We start from the raw sequence: 14,735 nt of genomic DNA, 5'->3' as shown, positions 1-14,735 counted from the left end.
TCGCGTGATAGTTGACTCGGACTGTGCCTTCGTCAACTATCACGCGATAGAAATCTGAAGCTCATAATCTAATTATTTAATAGAAAGACGATTTTTAACCAATGAGCGCGCGTATTTTCTTAGGACTGTTTTCCAGTGAGCAATAGTTTGCGGACGGGGTCATTTTGATTGCAATGCAGTCACGATGATACGTTTGTATTTAATTTCGATCAAGTTTTGCTTTTCTTTGTTGTGTATTGTAATGTTCTTAAGCCGTTTCATATTTCACTTTAGTTGTTTGCTTGAGGGCCACTGATTTCTAACGGAACTGTTATGTGTAGACTTAGGGTAAATAAAGTATATTATTGCTTTTATTATTACATACTGTGGTCGCTATTTCTTTTCGCACTGGCGAAGAATCCAAAGTTCAATCTTAAAGTATTCCATTATTAATATGATCTGCTCACGCAAAGAGCAGATTAGTAAATGCATGCTTGGAAGGAATGCATGATTTTCAGGAGTGCGCGTCTGTTAGTAAATCTTGTAATTTTGTCTTGCATATATGACAAAAACCCAGAAAACACACTGAGGAAATGCGCGCAGGAACACAAAATGTGCACAGAGCGTAACACACCAGAAAACGCGCTTCAACAGGGGTTCAAAATGTAGGGAGGAATGCACAGAACTAACGGACCAGAGGAGGCAATTAAGAAGTCTCGCCACACCCAACACAAAATGCAGAGGGTGTAGGAACTTTAATTCACGACGAAACGCACGATGGAATGCATTAGGCTCGCATTTTCCAACTGGACCTGGTTATGACAGGTTTAAATCTTTGAAATGCTTCAAGCTTTGGAACCGTCACGTCGCCTTTCTCAAGTGAACATTGAGTGTTGCTTGTCACCAGGTCTACAATGGCGGAGGTCACGTAAAAAAAAAAAAATCGGTACAGGAACACGGTCTCGATTGAGGGTTAGGGCCTGGCACCGGATTTCAATCGCCTCCTTTATACTTGTTCCAATGTCAAGTCGAGATAGTGCTTCACAAATTGCCTGCGCGGACAGTCTTGTGATAAAGTTTGCTGTAGTACGCCAAGTAACCGTGTGTTCTCAAGTGTCAAGTTCCCGCAAGTTTTGATAAGTCAAAAGTGAAGCGGTCTACATTGAAAGGTTTGTTAAGTCTATCAGAAGAGAGTAAACTTTCTAGAGCAGTTCGTTTGTACCAGTGGTTAAGAATTCAAAGAAGCCGTTCCTAAAAAAAGAAAATAAAAATAATAAATGGTTCTTCTGTATGATTCAATATGGCAAGGTAAACAGGCTTGCCATACGGTCTGATTCAAAAATTTTCAGCGAAAACAACTTTGCTAGTAAGCTTTTCCGATCCAATTCAAATTACACTCAATACCATCCAGTTATCTGATATATAATACTACTTTTTTCCAACAGGAGAATTTGAGATCCTCCTATTCCCTTCATGCGACAGAAATTGGAGTTTTGGGCAACATTAAAGAGTTAACTGACATTTAAAGCAACCAAGAAGGAAATAAATACATCAATAGTTTGAAACTGAGAAGACAATGTCCTCACCTTTTCTCTTTCGTCGTTACCCCAGATGTACGGTGGCAGTTCAGCGGAACTTAATATTGGGAAAACACTGTCCATGTAAACCTCCCTGAAGAATCTCCTGATGTGTGACCCGTCCCTCTAAACAAAACAACAAACCACCAATATGCCACGTTCAATGTATCAATATTTTAATATGGCTCCGAGGCTTTCGGGTAATTGTAAATTTTTAAGTTTCTTTTGTCTCTCAATTCCCAAAAGAGACTTGGATACAAAGAAAAGAAAACCAAATATAGAACGCCTCAGAGCTATGCTAGAATATTGATATATCGAACGTGGCCTATTGTTAATAAGGACAACATTTTAGTATTGTATAATGTTTAAAATAAAGAAAAGCATTAATATCTGTAGAAAACAAAATATCTGTAAAAAAAAAATCAGTATCTGTAGGGGTTCCATGAAAGAGAACGTTCAGAGTGAAATACTATTTAACAGCAGGGCAACAGCACTTTATAACAAAAGAAATTGAATAAGTTACAAAATAAATTGACTACATCTTTAATTTAACTTTCGTTTGTTCTTCTCGTCCCAGCAGCGCTGTCAAAATTAAAAGTATGGTAGTGCTCAATGCAACTCTTGTAAAGTTTTACATGAAGCGGCATTTAATTTTCAATATTATAAATTATATCGTTTGAAATACACGATTTTAAAATTGGAGACTTTTAAGGCGGAAAGTGACGATATTACAAACTCTCAAAGTTGCGCTCTTTTGGCCCAAAAAATGTCTAGGGGAATGGGTCTAGTTGAGTCAAATCACAGAGCAGGGCAAATCACCACAAAACAAAGCAAAACTGTGGCTTTTTCACTTCTCAATGCACGATCTTTTAAGAACAAGCGCTCTTCAATCAAAGATAGAAGAACATGAAAGGTCGTGCCAAAGAACAATAGAAGGAAACTAACCTGCATGACAATGAACTGTCGGAGCGCTAAAAACAAAATAGCAGACATCGCTGGTGTAGTAGACCAATATAAACCTGATATCATCTTTGGTACTGAATCCTGGTTAAGTTCGAACATCGAAAGTAACGAAATATTTCCAAAGAGCTACAAAATTTTCAGAAAAGATCGTCCTGATGATTGCCACGGCGGAGGCGTTTTCCAGGCAGTGAAAAACGATATTATAGTAACACATCGTTCGGACCTGGACACCGACTGCGAAATTATTTGGACCCAATGTCAGCTAGCAGACAAGAAAACAAAATCACTGCTATTTGGATCATATTACCGACCAAATTCCTCCAGCGTCACAAGCCTTGATGAACTAGATGCATCACTGTTAAAACTTGGGTCAAGCGTGCATAAAAATAACATCATTGTTTCTGGTGATTTCAGTGCTCCTGATATCATCTGGGATACTGAATATTCAAGTCACTCTCCTGCCTCTGACAGACTGTTAGAAATAATTGATGATCACGATCTGAGTCAACATGTCAAAGAACCAACTAGAAGGGACAGGAATTCACAAAACATCCTAGATCTAATTTTCTCAAATAATTCCAATATCATTGAAAATATCAGCGTCGTCCCTGGTATTAGTGATCACGACATTGTCTTATTCACTGTGAACACTTCCTGCCGTAGAAAGAAAAATGCAAGAAATGCATATATCTCTGATTATTTAGGGGAAGCTATTGAAGAAAACCCTAAGAGATTCTGGTCCTATATTAAACAACTGAATAAAGGGTTCGCTTTATTTAAACGGAGTGAGAACCAATTATTTCCTCGATAATAAGAAAAAAGTCAAAGGTCTGAGCAGGAGGCTTTGACATTGCACATGCACACAGAGCATTCAAATAATAGACTGTTTTCGATAATATTAAAATTCAGCTTGGAAGTGAGGCCTAGAGAACACAAACAAAGGAAAATGAATGACATGTTTATTCACTTATTTTGTTTGTGTCCTCTAGGCCTCACTACCAAGCTAATATATCGACAGTGACCTGTTACCTGCAACTCGTGAGTCGCGCCCTTCATCCATTATAACCTTGGTCAGCAGTTGCCGGTACAAAGAAATGGATTGAGCGTACATGTGACATGTTAACAAGGTGTCCGGTAACATGCTACAGAGATACAAAATAGCAACTTATGAAATATTGTCACTGGTCAATGACAGCAAATAAAGAAGAGTAAAACAAAAAGGAGAATATTGAGATGAAAACCTTAATTATCATGCTTGCATTGATACATCATCATAACTCAATTCGTCCCCCCACCGCTGATTGGTTAAAATCGTATTTCTATAACTCGATGGAAACACAGAACTAGCACGAACTGTCGACGAAACGTAACGATGGCATTTAGATGAAAGTTTTGAACGACTAGTAGATTTATACTAAAACAATTAGATTATTCGCTCTCGATTTCTATGCGTGATAGTTGACTCGACGATAGAAATCTCGAGCTCACAATCTATTTATTTAATAGAAACACTCGTGAAAGTTTGGGAGAACTCGGGAAAGCTGTGGAAACACTCCCCTGCGGCTCGTGTTTCCACAGCATTTCTCGTTCTCCCAAACTTCCACTCGTGTTTCTATTAAACAATTAGATTATGAGCTCAAGATTTCTATGCGTGATAGTTGACTCGACGATAGAAATCTCGAGCTCACAATTTAATTGTTTAATTAATAGAAACATTCGTGAAAGGTTGGGAGAACGCGAAAAAGCTGTGGAAACACTCGCCTGCGGCTTGTCTTCCCACGGCATTTCTCCTTCTCCCAAACTTCCACTCGTGTTTCTATTAAACAGTTAGATTATGAGCTCAAGATTTTAGCACGATAGGGCGAATAATCTAATCGTTTTGGTAGAGATCTACTAGTCGTAAAAAACTTTATCTAAATCCTCTTCAAAGACACCTCGAAAATGCCAAGAAGTGTCGTTATATATCACCGAATAGATGGTGAGTAGCGTAGCCAATCAGAGAACGGCATTCGTGATAGAACGCTAGTAGATTTATACTAAAACTTGATAGAAACACGGTACATGTTTTCTATTTCTTGATAACAAAAATTCAAAATAATTTACAATTTTGATATTAAAAACGAAAAGAGCTTGAGATAAATTATTATTTTCATCATCGTCATCATCATCATCATCGTCATTATTATTATTATTATTATTATTATTATTATTATTATTTTTTTTTTTTTTTTTTTTACGCCTGACTTCGTAGTGTACGTATGGACTTTTGTGAGTGGGCCAAAAGTTGACTTTATTTTAATTTTAGAGCAAAATAAGAACTCTTAGCTCCTCAGTAAGTGATCAGAGTCTAATTTCCCCCTACAATATCAATGCACTGTGGAGCAGACAAGTGATCAGAATAAAGAAATTCGTCAAGTTAGAGATATTGCCTTGATTTAATACTAAATTCTCAGAACTTACGTCAACAAACATGTATCGTGATGAGTAGCGAGAATAAAAAATAAATTAAAGTACTAATCAAAGATTATGAGGGTGCGTTCGACGCCTTCACTTTAATGTCTTGAATGGTTTCATTAGCTGACTTTCAACCCGGCTTTCAACTACTCTCCATTGCTAAAATCAACATTTTTTTTTATCAACAACCGAGGTTTTACGGACAGACATACCATAATGACAAAATCCATGACAGTATTTTCCTGTGGTTTTCTGGTTAGCAAACAGAGGTCCCCTCTATAAACTATGATTTAAATTGTGGATTCATTCAGCGACGGCGCCAGTTTCCGTCGACTCACAAGTTTAATAGAGCTAAAATATTTACGTTTGCCTTCACGTTTCATCCTAAATATTTTCACATTTGCTGGCAGTGTTTAGGCTTAAAAAGCTAATTTGTAAAAGTATATTTTATACCTACATTATTGTAAACTGCTGGAAACACGAATATTAGGCAACCTTTGCAATCGCTTGCTCTTCTACGTAAACAAACTCCATGCGATTGATTCGAATATTTGCGCTGAATAAAAATAGACAGCATTTACATTGCTGTTCCTTGGTTCAGGCTTGCTCTTACTCTCCTCCAATAATTATGTTGCCTAGTAGTTAAGGCCGGAAGGTACCAAAATTCAAACACTTGCTAGAAATGCTTTTGGTAGAAGTCTATTAGTGACCTGCCTTAGCATATGCTACATGCTCCGCCCGACACGTTATCTGCGAATAGACTGCAATGAATCGAGAATACACCTTTATAGTTAGTTGACAAAGAAACTGTTTACTTCCGTTTCCGCTACCACCTTTTACACCAGCCCATAACGGAGGCACCCCCTCCCCCTCCCCCCCCCCACTACCAAAAAAATGTTTATATACATACTGGAATTACCGTAAGAACCAAAATAATCCGTCTTTTTGGAAGGTTTTGTACAATTAACACATAACGTGCCGATAACAGTGGAATTCAGTCGTTTGCATACAGCTTGATTTAGCCCCAGTAAAACGTCGCTGAACTTTCTCTGATTAATAACTCGCGTGTCGAAGGCGCATCAAAGTGGACAATTTGCAAGCTTGCGTGTGACGTTACCCTGCCTCAGGAGAGAGGTACTGGGGATAAGGAAAAATGAAATCTGAAGAGTTTTATTTTGTTTGGCCTTTCCAGGAGTATTTCGTTCTCTTCGACCTATCAGGCATGTCTTTGGCGGTAAGTGGAATGGCATTAGGGACTTTAAGATGTGGTGCGGCTACCCTAAAGTACGACGGCAGATAGTAAAGATTGCATCCAATGGCATGCCATTACGCGCGTCCCCGTACGGCTTTCCCGCCGTAGCCTTGCTGTCTTCTAAGGGAAAGTGCCTGGTTTCACGTACTCTTCAACACGCGAGTATTAGTGTGTTATTTCCTTCTCATTTTAAAAGTCCGCTCTAAGATAGACTAATTGTTACTTTGTTATTTGTGCAGAAAATTGGACGATTTAAACATCTACCGCGAACGACAGTCATATTAGTACCGGGCCTAATGACTGCAGACAACAAAGTTACGCATGTAAAAAGCTGAATTATAATCGTCTACTGCTACTCAAAATGAATTTCATTAAACCAAAAGTTCTGTATGTTTGTTCTTATCATGTTGTACGAACACCTTGCCCGAGCCGAAATCGAGCTTACATCTGTTAATTTGCTTAGTAGTTGGAGTCACAGGCGGCTCTAAAAGGAAAATTTAAGTTCTGAGAGAGGAGGAAAACATCGTCAATAATCAAGCCCATGTAGTATGAAAGTAGAATAGAGTTCTTGGTTTCCTTGAACGAGCTTGAACGAATACATTTTTTTGCAAAGACAAGTAGAGGCTACACACGACATTGCTTCACCGCGAAATCTTCATCGTTTGATTTTGGCGGGAAAATGCCGTTGTGAGCCTAGTCCCTCAAGGCACAAAGTAGCCGCAGTAGAACCTCGCTGTTGCATAATAAGCGGGCGGATATACTATGATCAGATGCTTTCTTGGAATTCCGGGAAACACCCGAATCTGCGCGATTCGTATTTTCCACTTCTCAAAGGGAACTCTACTGTGATACTGTGGTAAGACTGCGTTGTGTCCTCTCTTAAGGCCGCCTCACACTAGCCGATTTTTTGTCGGCCGACAAAAAAATCTCCACTTGCCGGCTAGTGTGCGGTGAATTCAGACAAGTCTGAAGTCAGTTTAAGGTGGCTCTGAACGCTATCTATGGAATTTTTTTAAACTTTGCCACACATTACGTCTTGTCATGCTTATCAATTTTTGATACGATAAGAAACATTTCACCGTACCGTTTCTGAATTGTAAACCCCTTAAGCTGTAACTAAGGGTGTTTTTAGCAAGTCAAACTGTTGCTATAGTAACTTATTGTGTCAGGAAAATGATAACAACGTGTTCACCAATGATTAGGCAGTTTTTTGATACCATGATTGTAGCATCAAGGGATAAAGAGTGGCATAATGACCCATCAAAATCTAAGTGCTGGAAACTGTTTTGAGCCACCTTAAAATGTTTGATCAATTTGCTGTAATGTCGTTAGCTGAGTCAAGCCATTATGAAGCAAAGGTAGTAATCAGTGACTGATCAGTTATGGCCTGATTCAATTAGTTCATTTTTGGTCAAGTCTGTGTTGCGGCTGGTTGAACAACATCATGTGAATTCCGTTGAGGTCAAGAAATACATGTACCTTTAGTTAGTGACTACTGTTTGTAAGGTGAGAATAGTTGTTGGTACATAAGTTGAGCAGTGTCTGTTCTTAGTTAGTTTGGTGGTCAGTTGTTGAAGGTGTGTTGTACTGTGGGTTTAAATTTGAATGGAGTTAGTAGTTTGGTCTAGCTGCTGTTGTTGTTTTTGTTGCTGTTGTTGTTGTTGTTGTTGTTGTTTTTTCAAGGTATACCTTGTGGAACCTTCCCATTTTCTCCATTTATTCCCTGAATTTTCCCTGATTTTGAGAATTGAAAATTTCACTGACTATTTTTGGAAACTGACATGTGGCAACCTATAATAAAAGTGCATCATTTCCAAAAAAAAAGAAAAAAAGTGGTACATGTTCATTTTTTTCCTGTCCTAGAATTTGATGATCCTATTTTTGATGACTTGGGGCACCCTGTAAGGATGCCCTATGGGGGACTGCCCTGAAGGAACCAGGTTAAGTTTTGATTTGATCATTGCATAAGGACATTAGTGTTTACCTGGTCCTTTTAAGCTTATGTCTTGTCCTGAGGTATTTTGACTTCAGCTGTTCAAAAGAAGAAATACAAAAATTTAGATACTATATTCTCTACAAACTCTCTCTTTTTTTTTCTTGATTGCATTCACATGTTAGGTGGGGTACCCCAGCAAGGCGGGTTACCCAGACAACTGGTCTGGGTAACCCGCTTCGGTGGTGTGAGTTTTCTCCATGTGAAAGCTGCGGAGTGGGGTAACCCGCCTAACCGGGGGTAATCAAATCACTGTGCCAAGAATAACATGGCAGAACAACATGGCTGCCAACCGCTACGAGCGTGGTGAGCTATTTCAACAATTCACCTCCAAAACTGCCAAAATGCTAATGAAATTGACAGTGCTGGAGACAATCTAAGCATGGAATCAGATGGTCAGGGTTGAAGCAAAAGGCAGCTTCATCAGAACAAACAAAGAAAACAAACATTAGTTCTTTATTATGTGCGTGCTTAACAAATGGTGCGATTGCATTTTGGACCTCACCCCACACCCCCAGGGTTGTATGTGAAGATAATTATTTCTTTGCCACAGGTAGGTCAGGTACCATGACAAAATGGCAACAACCAAGGGATTAAGAATAATTTGGGTTACAAGCTAGATTTACTAAACATGTACATAATACATGTAGTCACTAACCTATACAAAATAAATTTGCATGTATCAACCTAAGGTAATATCCCCCTGTGAAAGAGGTGCCTAAATTTCATGGCTATTTACAAATGCTGAAATTAGCGACATCCCAAAAGTAATAACCATTCAAAAACTACATTTAGTGATCTCACAATTTAATGTAATTTGACTTGTTATGAGGAACAATGAAAACAACAGATAACACAAGCTAAACCCTATTAACCCCATATAATTATTTGCTTTAGATGACTGTTATTACAAACTAAGGCAATATTTTATTTTTTGGTTTAATTAACCAGTTATGTGCACTATCAAGTGTCAAGACTATAAATGCCAAAAACAACCTGTGCGCTATGCAGTGTCAAGACTATAGATGTTGAAAACAAGCTGTGTGCTATTCAGTGTTAAGACTATAGATGTTGAAATAAACAAGCTGTGTACTATTCAGTGTGAAGTCTATAGATGTCAAAAACAACCTGTGTGCTATTCAGTGTCAAGTCTATAGATGTCAAACACAAGCTACATGTCCTATTCAGCGTCAACTCTATAGATGTTGAAAACAAGCTGTGTGCTATTCAGTGTAAAGACTATAGATGTTGAAAACAAGCTGTGTGCTATTCAGTGTAAAGACTATAGATGTTGAAAACAAGCTGTGTACTACTCAGTGTCAAGTCTATAGATGCCAAAAAACAAGTTGTGTACTATTCAGTGTCAAGACTATAGATGTTGAAAACAAGCTGTGTGCTATTCAGTGTCAAGTCTATAGATGTCAAAAGAGGCGGTGAGCTCTTTCTCGGACAACAAAACTCCCGGTGAGGATGGATTCACTAAAGAATTTTATGAGTCTTTTTATGATCTCATTTGGCGAGATCTGCTAAATTCTTATAATGCAGCTTTTCAAGGTGGGTCTTTATCTATTTCTCAAAGGAGGGGAATAATAACGTTAATACCAAAAGCTGATGGGGATCTGTCCGAACTTTCCAACTGGCGTCCAATATCACTGCTAAATATTGATTATAAAATTTTGACTGAAGCTTTGGCAAAAAGAATAGAAAAATACCTACCAAAATTAGTTAATTCAGATCAAACCGGATTTGTTAAGGGAAGGTATATAGGCCAGAACATAAGACTTTCAAGCGATATAATGGAATATCTAAATGCTAAAAAGACCTCGGGACTTCTCCTTATTATAGACTTCGAGAAGGCTTTTGATAGCCTTGAATGGGATCTTATTGCTAAAGCCTTCAATGTTTTCAATTTTGGCCCAAATGTCAAAAGATGGATATCAATCTTTTATAATGGTGTACAAAGCGCAGTTATAAATGGTGGATTTTTGACCAACTATTTCAATATATCAAGAGGAGTTCGTCAAGGTTGCCCACTAAGTCCTCTCTTATTTATCCTTGCAGTGGAACTGCTAGCAATAAAGATACGCCAAGAACCAAGCTGCAGAGGCGTTGACCTCCCAGATGACCAGGTGATCAAAATCTAACAATTTGCTGATGACACCACTATAATAACGAAAAATGTTGAATCTCTCAAACCCTATTTACAGATCTTGGATTGTTTTGGAATTATTTCTGGATTGAAATTAAATAAGAAGAAAACTAAAGTTATGTGGATCGGCTCTATGAAAGATAGTAATTTGAAAGTACTTGACTTTAAAACAACTAAAGAACCCATTAAAGTTCTTGGCGTCCATTTATCCTACAACAAAAGTAAATGTACTGAGAAAAATTTTTATGATAAGATCAACAAAATGAAAACAAAATTAAATTTATGGCTTTCAAGAGACCTCACAATATATGGCAAGTCTTCACTGGTGAAAGCTTTAGGTATATCACAGCTAGTGTATGCAGCATCTATGCTGACTGTTCCAGGATCGGTTATTAACACAGTTCAAGAGAATCTGTTCGCCTTTCTATGGAAAAACAGGAAAGACAAAATAAAAAGAATGGTTATGTATCAACCAGTAGCAGAAGGAGGAATTAATTTTGTTAATTTTTACATGGTCATTAAATCATTATGCTTGGCTTGGATTGGTAGATTACTAGGCGAGTCCGACGATAAATGGAAGGTAATCCCTAATTACTATTTTCGAAATTATGGTGGTTTATTATTTCTCCTTAAGTGTAATTATAATGTAAAATTTTTGAAAACAGATCTGCCACTCTTTTATCGAGAACTTCTTCAATATTTTCAAGATCTCAAAAATACAGCTAACATCTTTCCAAATGGCGAACTCATTCTTTGGAATAACAATTCAATAATTATAGATAATACAACTCTATTTTGGAAATCGTGGTTTGAACGCGGAATTGTGATGATAAAGGATGTGCTAAATTCTAAGGGAAAGTTTCTATCATATGAAGAGTTCAGCAACAAGTTTAACATCACCACAAATTATATGCATTACTTTCAGCTAATTTCAGCCATTCCATCTGAGGTGAAAAGGAGAGCAACTCAAACTTTTATACCTGCAGCTGATCTTTCTTCGACCTCCCCATCCATTCTTTCAAATCAAACTCTAATAAATCTGGCTGAAGCACGCTGCAAAAATTATTACCAATTGTTTAATAATCATACCCCTATTGTCCCGAGTGGTGTAAAAAAGTGGCAGAGTAAATTTCCTGAGAAACTTGGTGACTGGATTGGATGCTTTCAAGATATATATCGCCTCACTAAGGACAATAAACTTCGCCAATTTTGTTTTCGTTTCTTACATAGAACAATTGTAACGAAGAAAGAACTTAAACTATATCATTTAGCCGAGGACAATAAATGTATATATTGCTTTAACGCGGATTCAATAGAACATACGTTTATTGATTGCAAGGAGCCTGTAAAGCTTTATTCACAAATTATATCATGGTTCAATCATTCTCAAAGTACTGAGATAATACTTTCAAAAGAACAAATTGCTTTTCATGACACATATCACGTGACTGATGTGCTGTCAGACCCTTTAAAACGCAAGCTAGATTTGCTCATCATCCTGGTCAAACAATATATCTATGCTTCTAAATATCTTCAGAAAGAATTGTCTCTAGATGAACTTGTAAATAAACTGATTGTTCAATGGAAACTAGAAAAATGTGCTTAAACGTAAAATCACTTATCTAAAAAACACCACTTATGGGGTATTAAGTTGATTAATTAACAGAGTTATTACAATACAAGGTTAACGTAGTAAATCCAAAAATGCTCTCAATTAATATCAATAATGTAGCGTTAAAAATTGTAATACTTAAAGATAATGCATAGACCCCCCCCTTTTTTTTTGTATTTGTATATTTTTTTCTTGTTCTGTGTAGTTACTTAGCTGTCACGTTTTCTTTTTCTTTCATGTATGAGAAAAGTTATTGAACCTTGTAAAACTTCAACAGTGCATGTAAGTGTAATGTACGTGTGTTTTAGGTGTATTAATAAAGTGCTTCATTTAAAAAAAAAAAAAAAAAAAAACAAGCTGTGTGCTACTCAGTGTCAAGACTATAGATGTTGAAAACAAGCTGTGTGCTATTCAGTGTCAAGACTACAGATATAAAAAACAAGCTGTGTACTATTCAGTGTCAAGTCTATAGATGTTGAAAACAAGCTGTGCACTATTCAGAATTCCGATACCAGGGGAATAGGAATAATACAGTTACGTGCAAGTTTTAAATTATGTTTCCTAAACTTTACAAAAATAATCATGAACTTTAAATGTAATTATCAGTCAATCTGAAAGTAGCAGCGCTCTGAATGTCAAAGTAATCAGCAAGATTAGGAACCTCAAATTAATGTAATTTCACTTGTTATGAGAAACAATGAAGATAAGAGATGCAACAAGCTTAGCCAATCGCAATGATAGCAGGGAAATGCTGGTACATCTAAAATGATAGTTGTTACAGTACTTTCAGAACTTAATGGTGACATGTTTGGGGAGGATTTCTGAAAGAGGTTTAATGTAAACAAGTTCTTATTTGTCTTTTCATGGTTGCCACAGGCCTCTCTTTCAAAATTCCCTGCATTGATTAATACATTGATTATGTGGAAAATACACTTGATAATTTCCAATGTACTGATCATCAACAACAGTGAACCCACAGTTTAAGCCCTTTAACTGCTGCCACAGTGAGTGAGCCTGAAGCAAACAAATGAGACAGCAGATCTAATCTGTAAAAAAATTACTAACAATATAGAGGAAATCAACCACCTTTCATGCAAAACGCAAGGAACTGTGGTCGGCAGTAAGATCAGGAATTGTGGTCGGCAGTTATTACTGATGTCGCTTCACTTCATGACTCCACCCAATACAAGAATGTATTTTTCTCCCAACTAGAAAAAAACCTGTGCGAGAACCAGTGCGTGCACGCAAAACTGTCACACTCTCCCTCTTTCATTGATAAATTTATTGACTACAGCAATTGGATAATAAATCTCTTATTAGATGTTTTGGTATGTAGTATCGCTTTATATTTTTACTCGTTGTTTGTATTTTGACGAGCCCATAGGGCTCGTCAAAATATGGCACAACTTGTAAAAATATACAGTGATACTACACACTAAAACATCTACCAAGATATGTATATATTTGCCAGTATTCTTAAGGAGATCTTGTACAAAATATACCCTGCACTTGCTCCAGGTTTTCTAATACAAAGATTTTCCTTCAATAGTGATATCTTTCTTGTATTCTGTATAGTCAAGTCCTCTTTGAAGCAGTCATCCAAGTATGATGGTCTCATAATTCACAAATTAAAGTACTCTTACTAGAAGTTCCAAGTGAAAGAGGGAAATATTATTCGAAATATCACCTAGTTGTATTTCAAGAGAAACAGTAATCCTCAATATCTATCGAAGTAAGCATAATATTTGGGAATTGCTTTCAACGCATCAATGGGCTCACTTGGTAACCTACCTACATGTATCTAAACTACCTAGTTAATCATAGTGCTTTAACAGTTATCCTAACATTTGGAAAGTTTAGACCTCCTCCACATGGTCTCATACAATGGGCATAGCAAATAAAAGCATTTCAAAAAGATTGCCTTCTAAAACATATAGTAGTTTACACAAAAGGACAGCACTTAAAGTAACTTTAAGACATCTTTTGTTATGATTAAACAAATACAAATAATTCATCCGAGATAAAACTATTCACCTACCAAGATGGATATCAGTAGAATTTCTATTTATTTGATCTTGCCTGCTACCCATATTCATGGCAATACTGAAGATATGGTGAGGGGGGGGGGGGGGACAACACTCGTTGAAACACTGAAGATACAGTGGGGGGAAGGGAGGGGGGCGCAGCCACATCTTGATGTTTCATACAGGACGAAGCAAGGGAATCTAGCTGGGACAAAGGGTATTAAATGCATATTGCCACAGCCAACTCTTTCTTAAAAATCAAGTATATTTGTTTTCTCTAAAGGCTGGTTTTCACTAGAGCATAAGCACAAGCACAAGCATAAGCATCAGCACCAGTGATAAAAGCTTACCTACACCTCCAGTCAAATCGCACGCCAGCAAAACTTTCCAGCTCTTTGTGGTAAAACGGCAACATTCTTCACCTAAATATACAAGAAGTACACTAAGAAAAGCAGGCAATCCTCTCTCCAAACAAATCATGAAAGCAGCGAAAAGAAAGGCGCTAAATACACTGAAAATAAGAAAACAATTAACCTTTCCTCCGCTCACGTTCAACTTTCGCGGTCCCACAACATGGACGAACTGTCCTTGCAAAGAATGCTGGGAGAGTTCACACATCTCGTGCGCTAGCCTCGCGATATGGTTGCCGAAAAGTAGTATAATTTGACAAAAAAATATTTTCATTTGGTAAATGACATATTTTTATTCGCTAAAAATATTTTCATTCGGTAA

At 37.2% G+C, this 14,735-nt stretch overlaps 1 protein-coding gene across 5 annotated transcripts; it reads right to left on the bottom strand.

Moving 5' to 3' along the window:
• Positions 1-932: 932 nt before the first annotated feature.
• Positions 933-14,642, bottom strand: LOC145480637 (uncharacterized). Of its 5 annotated transcripts, XM_081458934.1 has the most exons (7): positions 14,538-14,642; positions 14,354-14,425; positions 10,666-10,791; positions 8,210-8,256; positions 3,549-3,661; positions 2,502-2,527; positions 1,170-1,682 (listed from the first exon to the last, which is right to left on the bottom strand). In XM_081458934.1, exons 5-7 carry the CDS (start codon positions 3,658-3,660, stop codon positions 1,491-1,493), a joined length of 330 nt encoding a protein of 109 aa, XP_081315060.1. In that variant the 5' UTR covers position 3,661; positions 8,210-8,256; positions 10,666-10,791; positions 14,354-14,425; positions 14,538-14,642; the 3' UTR covers positions 1,170-1,490. The 5 variants fall into 5 exon arrangements, 4 of the variants coding, with proteins under 4 accessions (XP_081315069.1, XP_081315060.1, XP_081315052.1 ...); XM_081458943.1 differs by lacking the exon at positions 10,666-10,791 and having other exon boundaries at positions 933-1,230; positions 1,566-1,682; positions 14,354-14,642; XM_081458926.1 differs by lacking the exon at positions 10,666-10,791.
• Between the last annotated feature and the right edge of the window lie 93 nt (positions 14,643-14,735).

This window comes from Orbicella franksi, chromosome 1, assembly GCF_964199315.1.
Source record: "Orbicella franksi chromosome 1, jaOrbFran1.1, whole genome shotgun sequence".
In the NCBI taxonomy this organism is placed as follows: Eukaryota; Metazoa; Cnidaria; class Anthozoa; order Scleractinia; family Merulinidae; genus Orbicella; species Orbicella franksi.
This window is presented reverse-complemented; position numbering and strand designations above follow the sequence as displayed.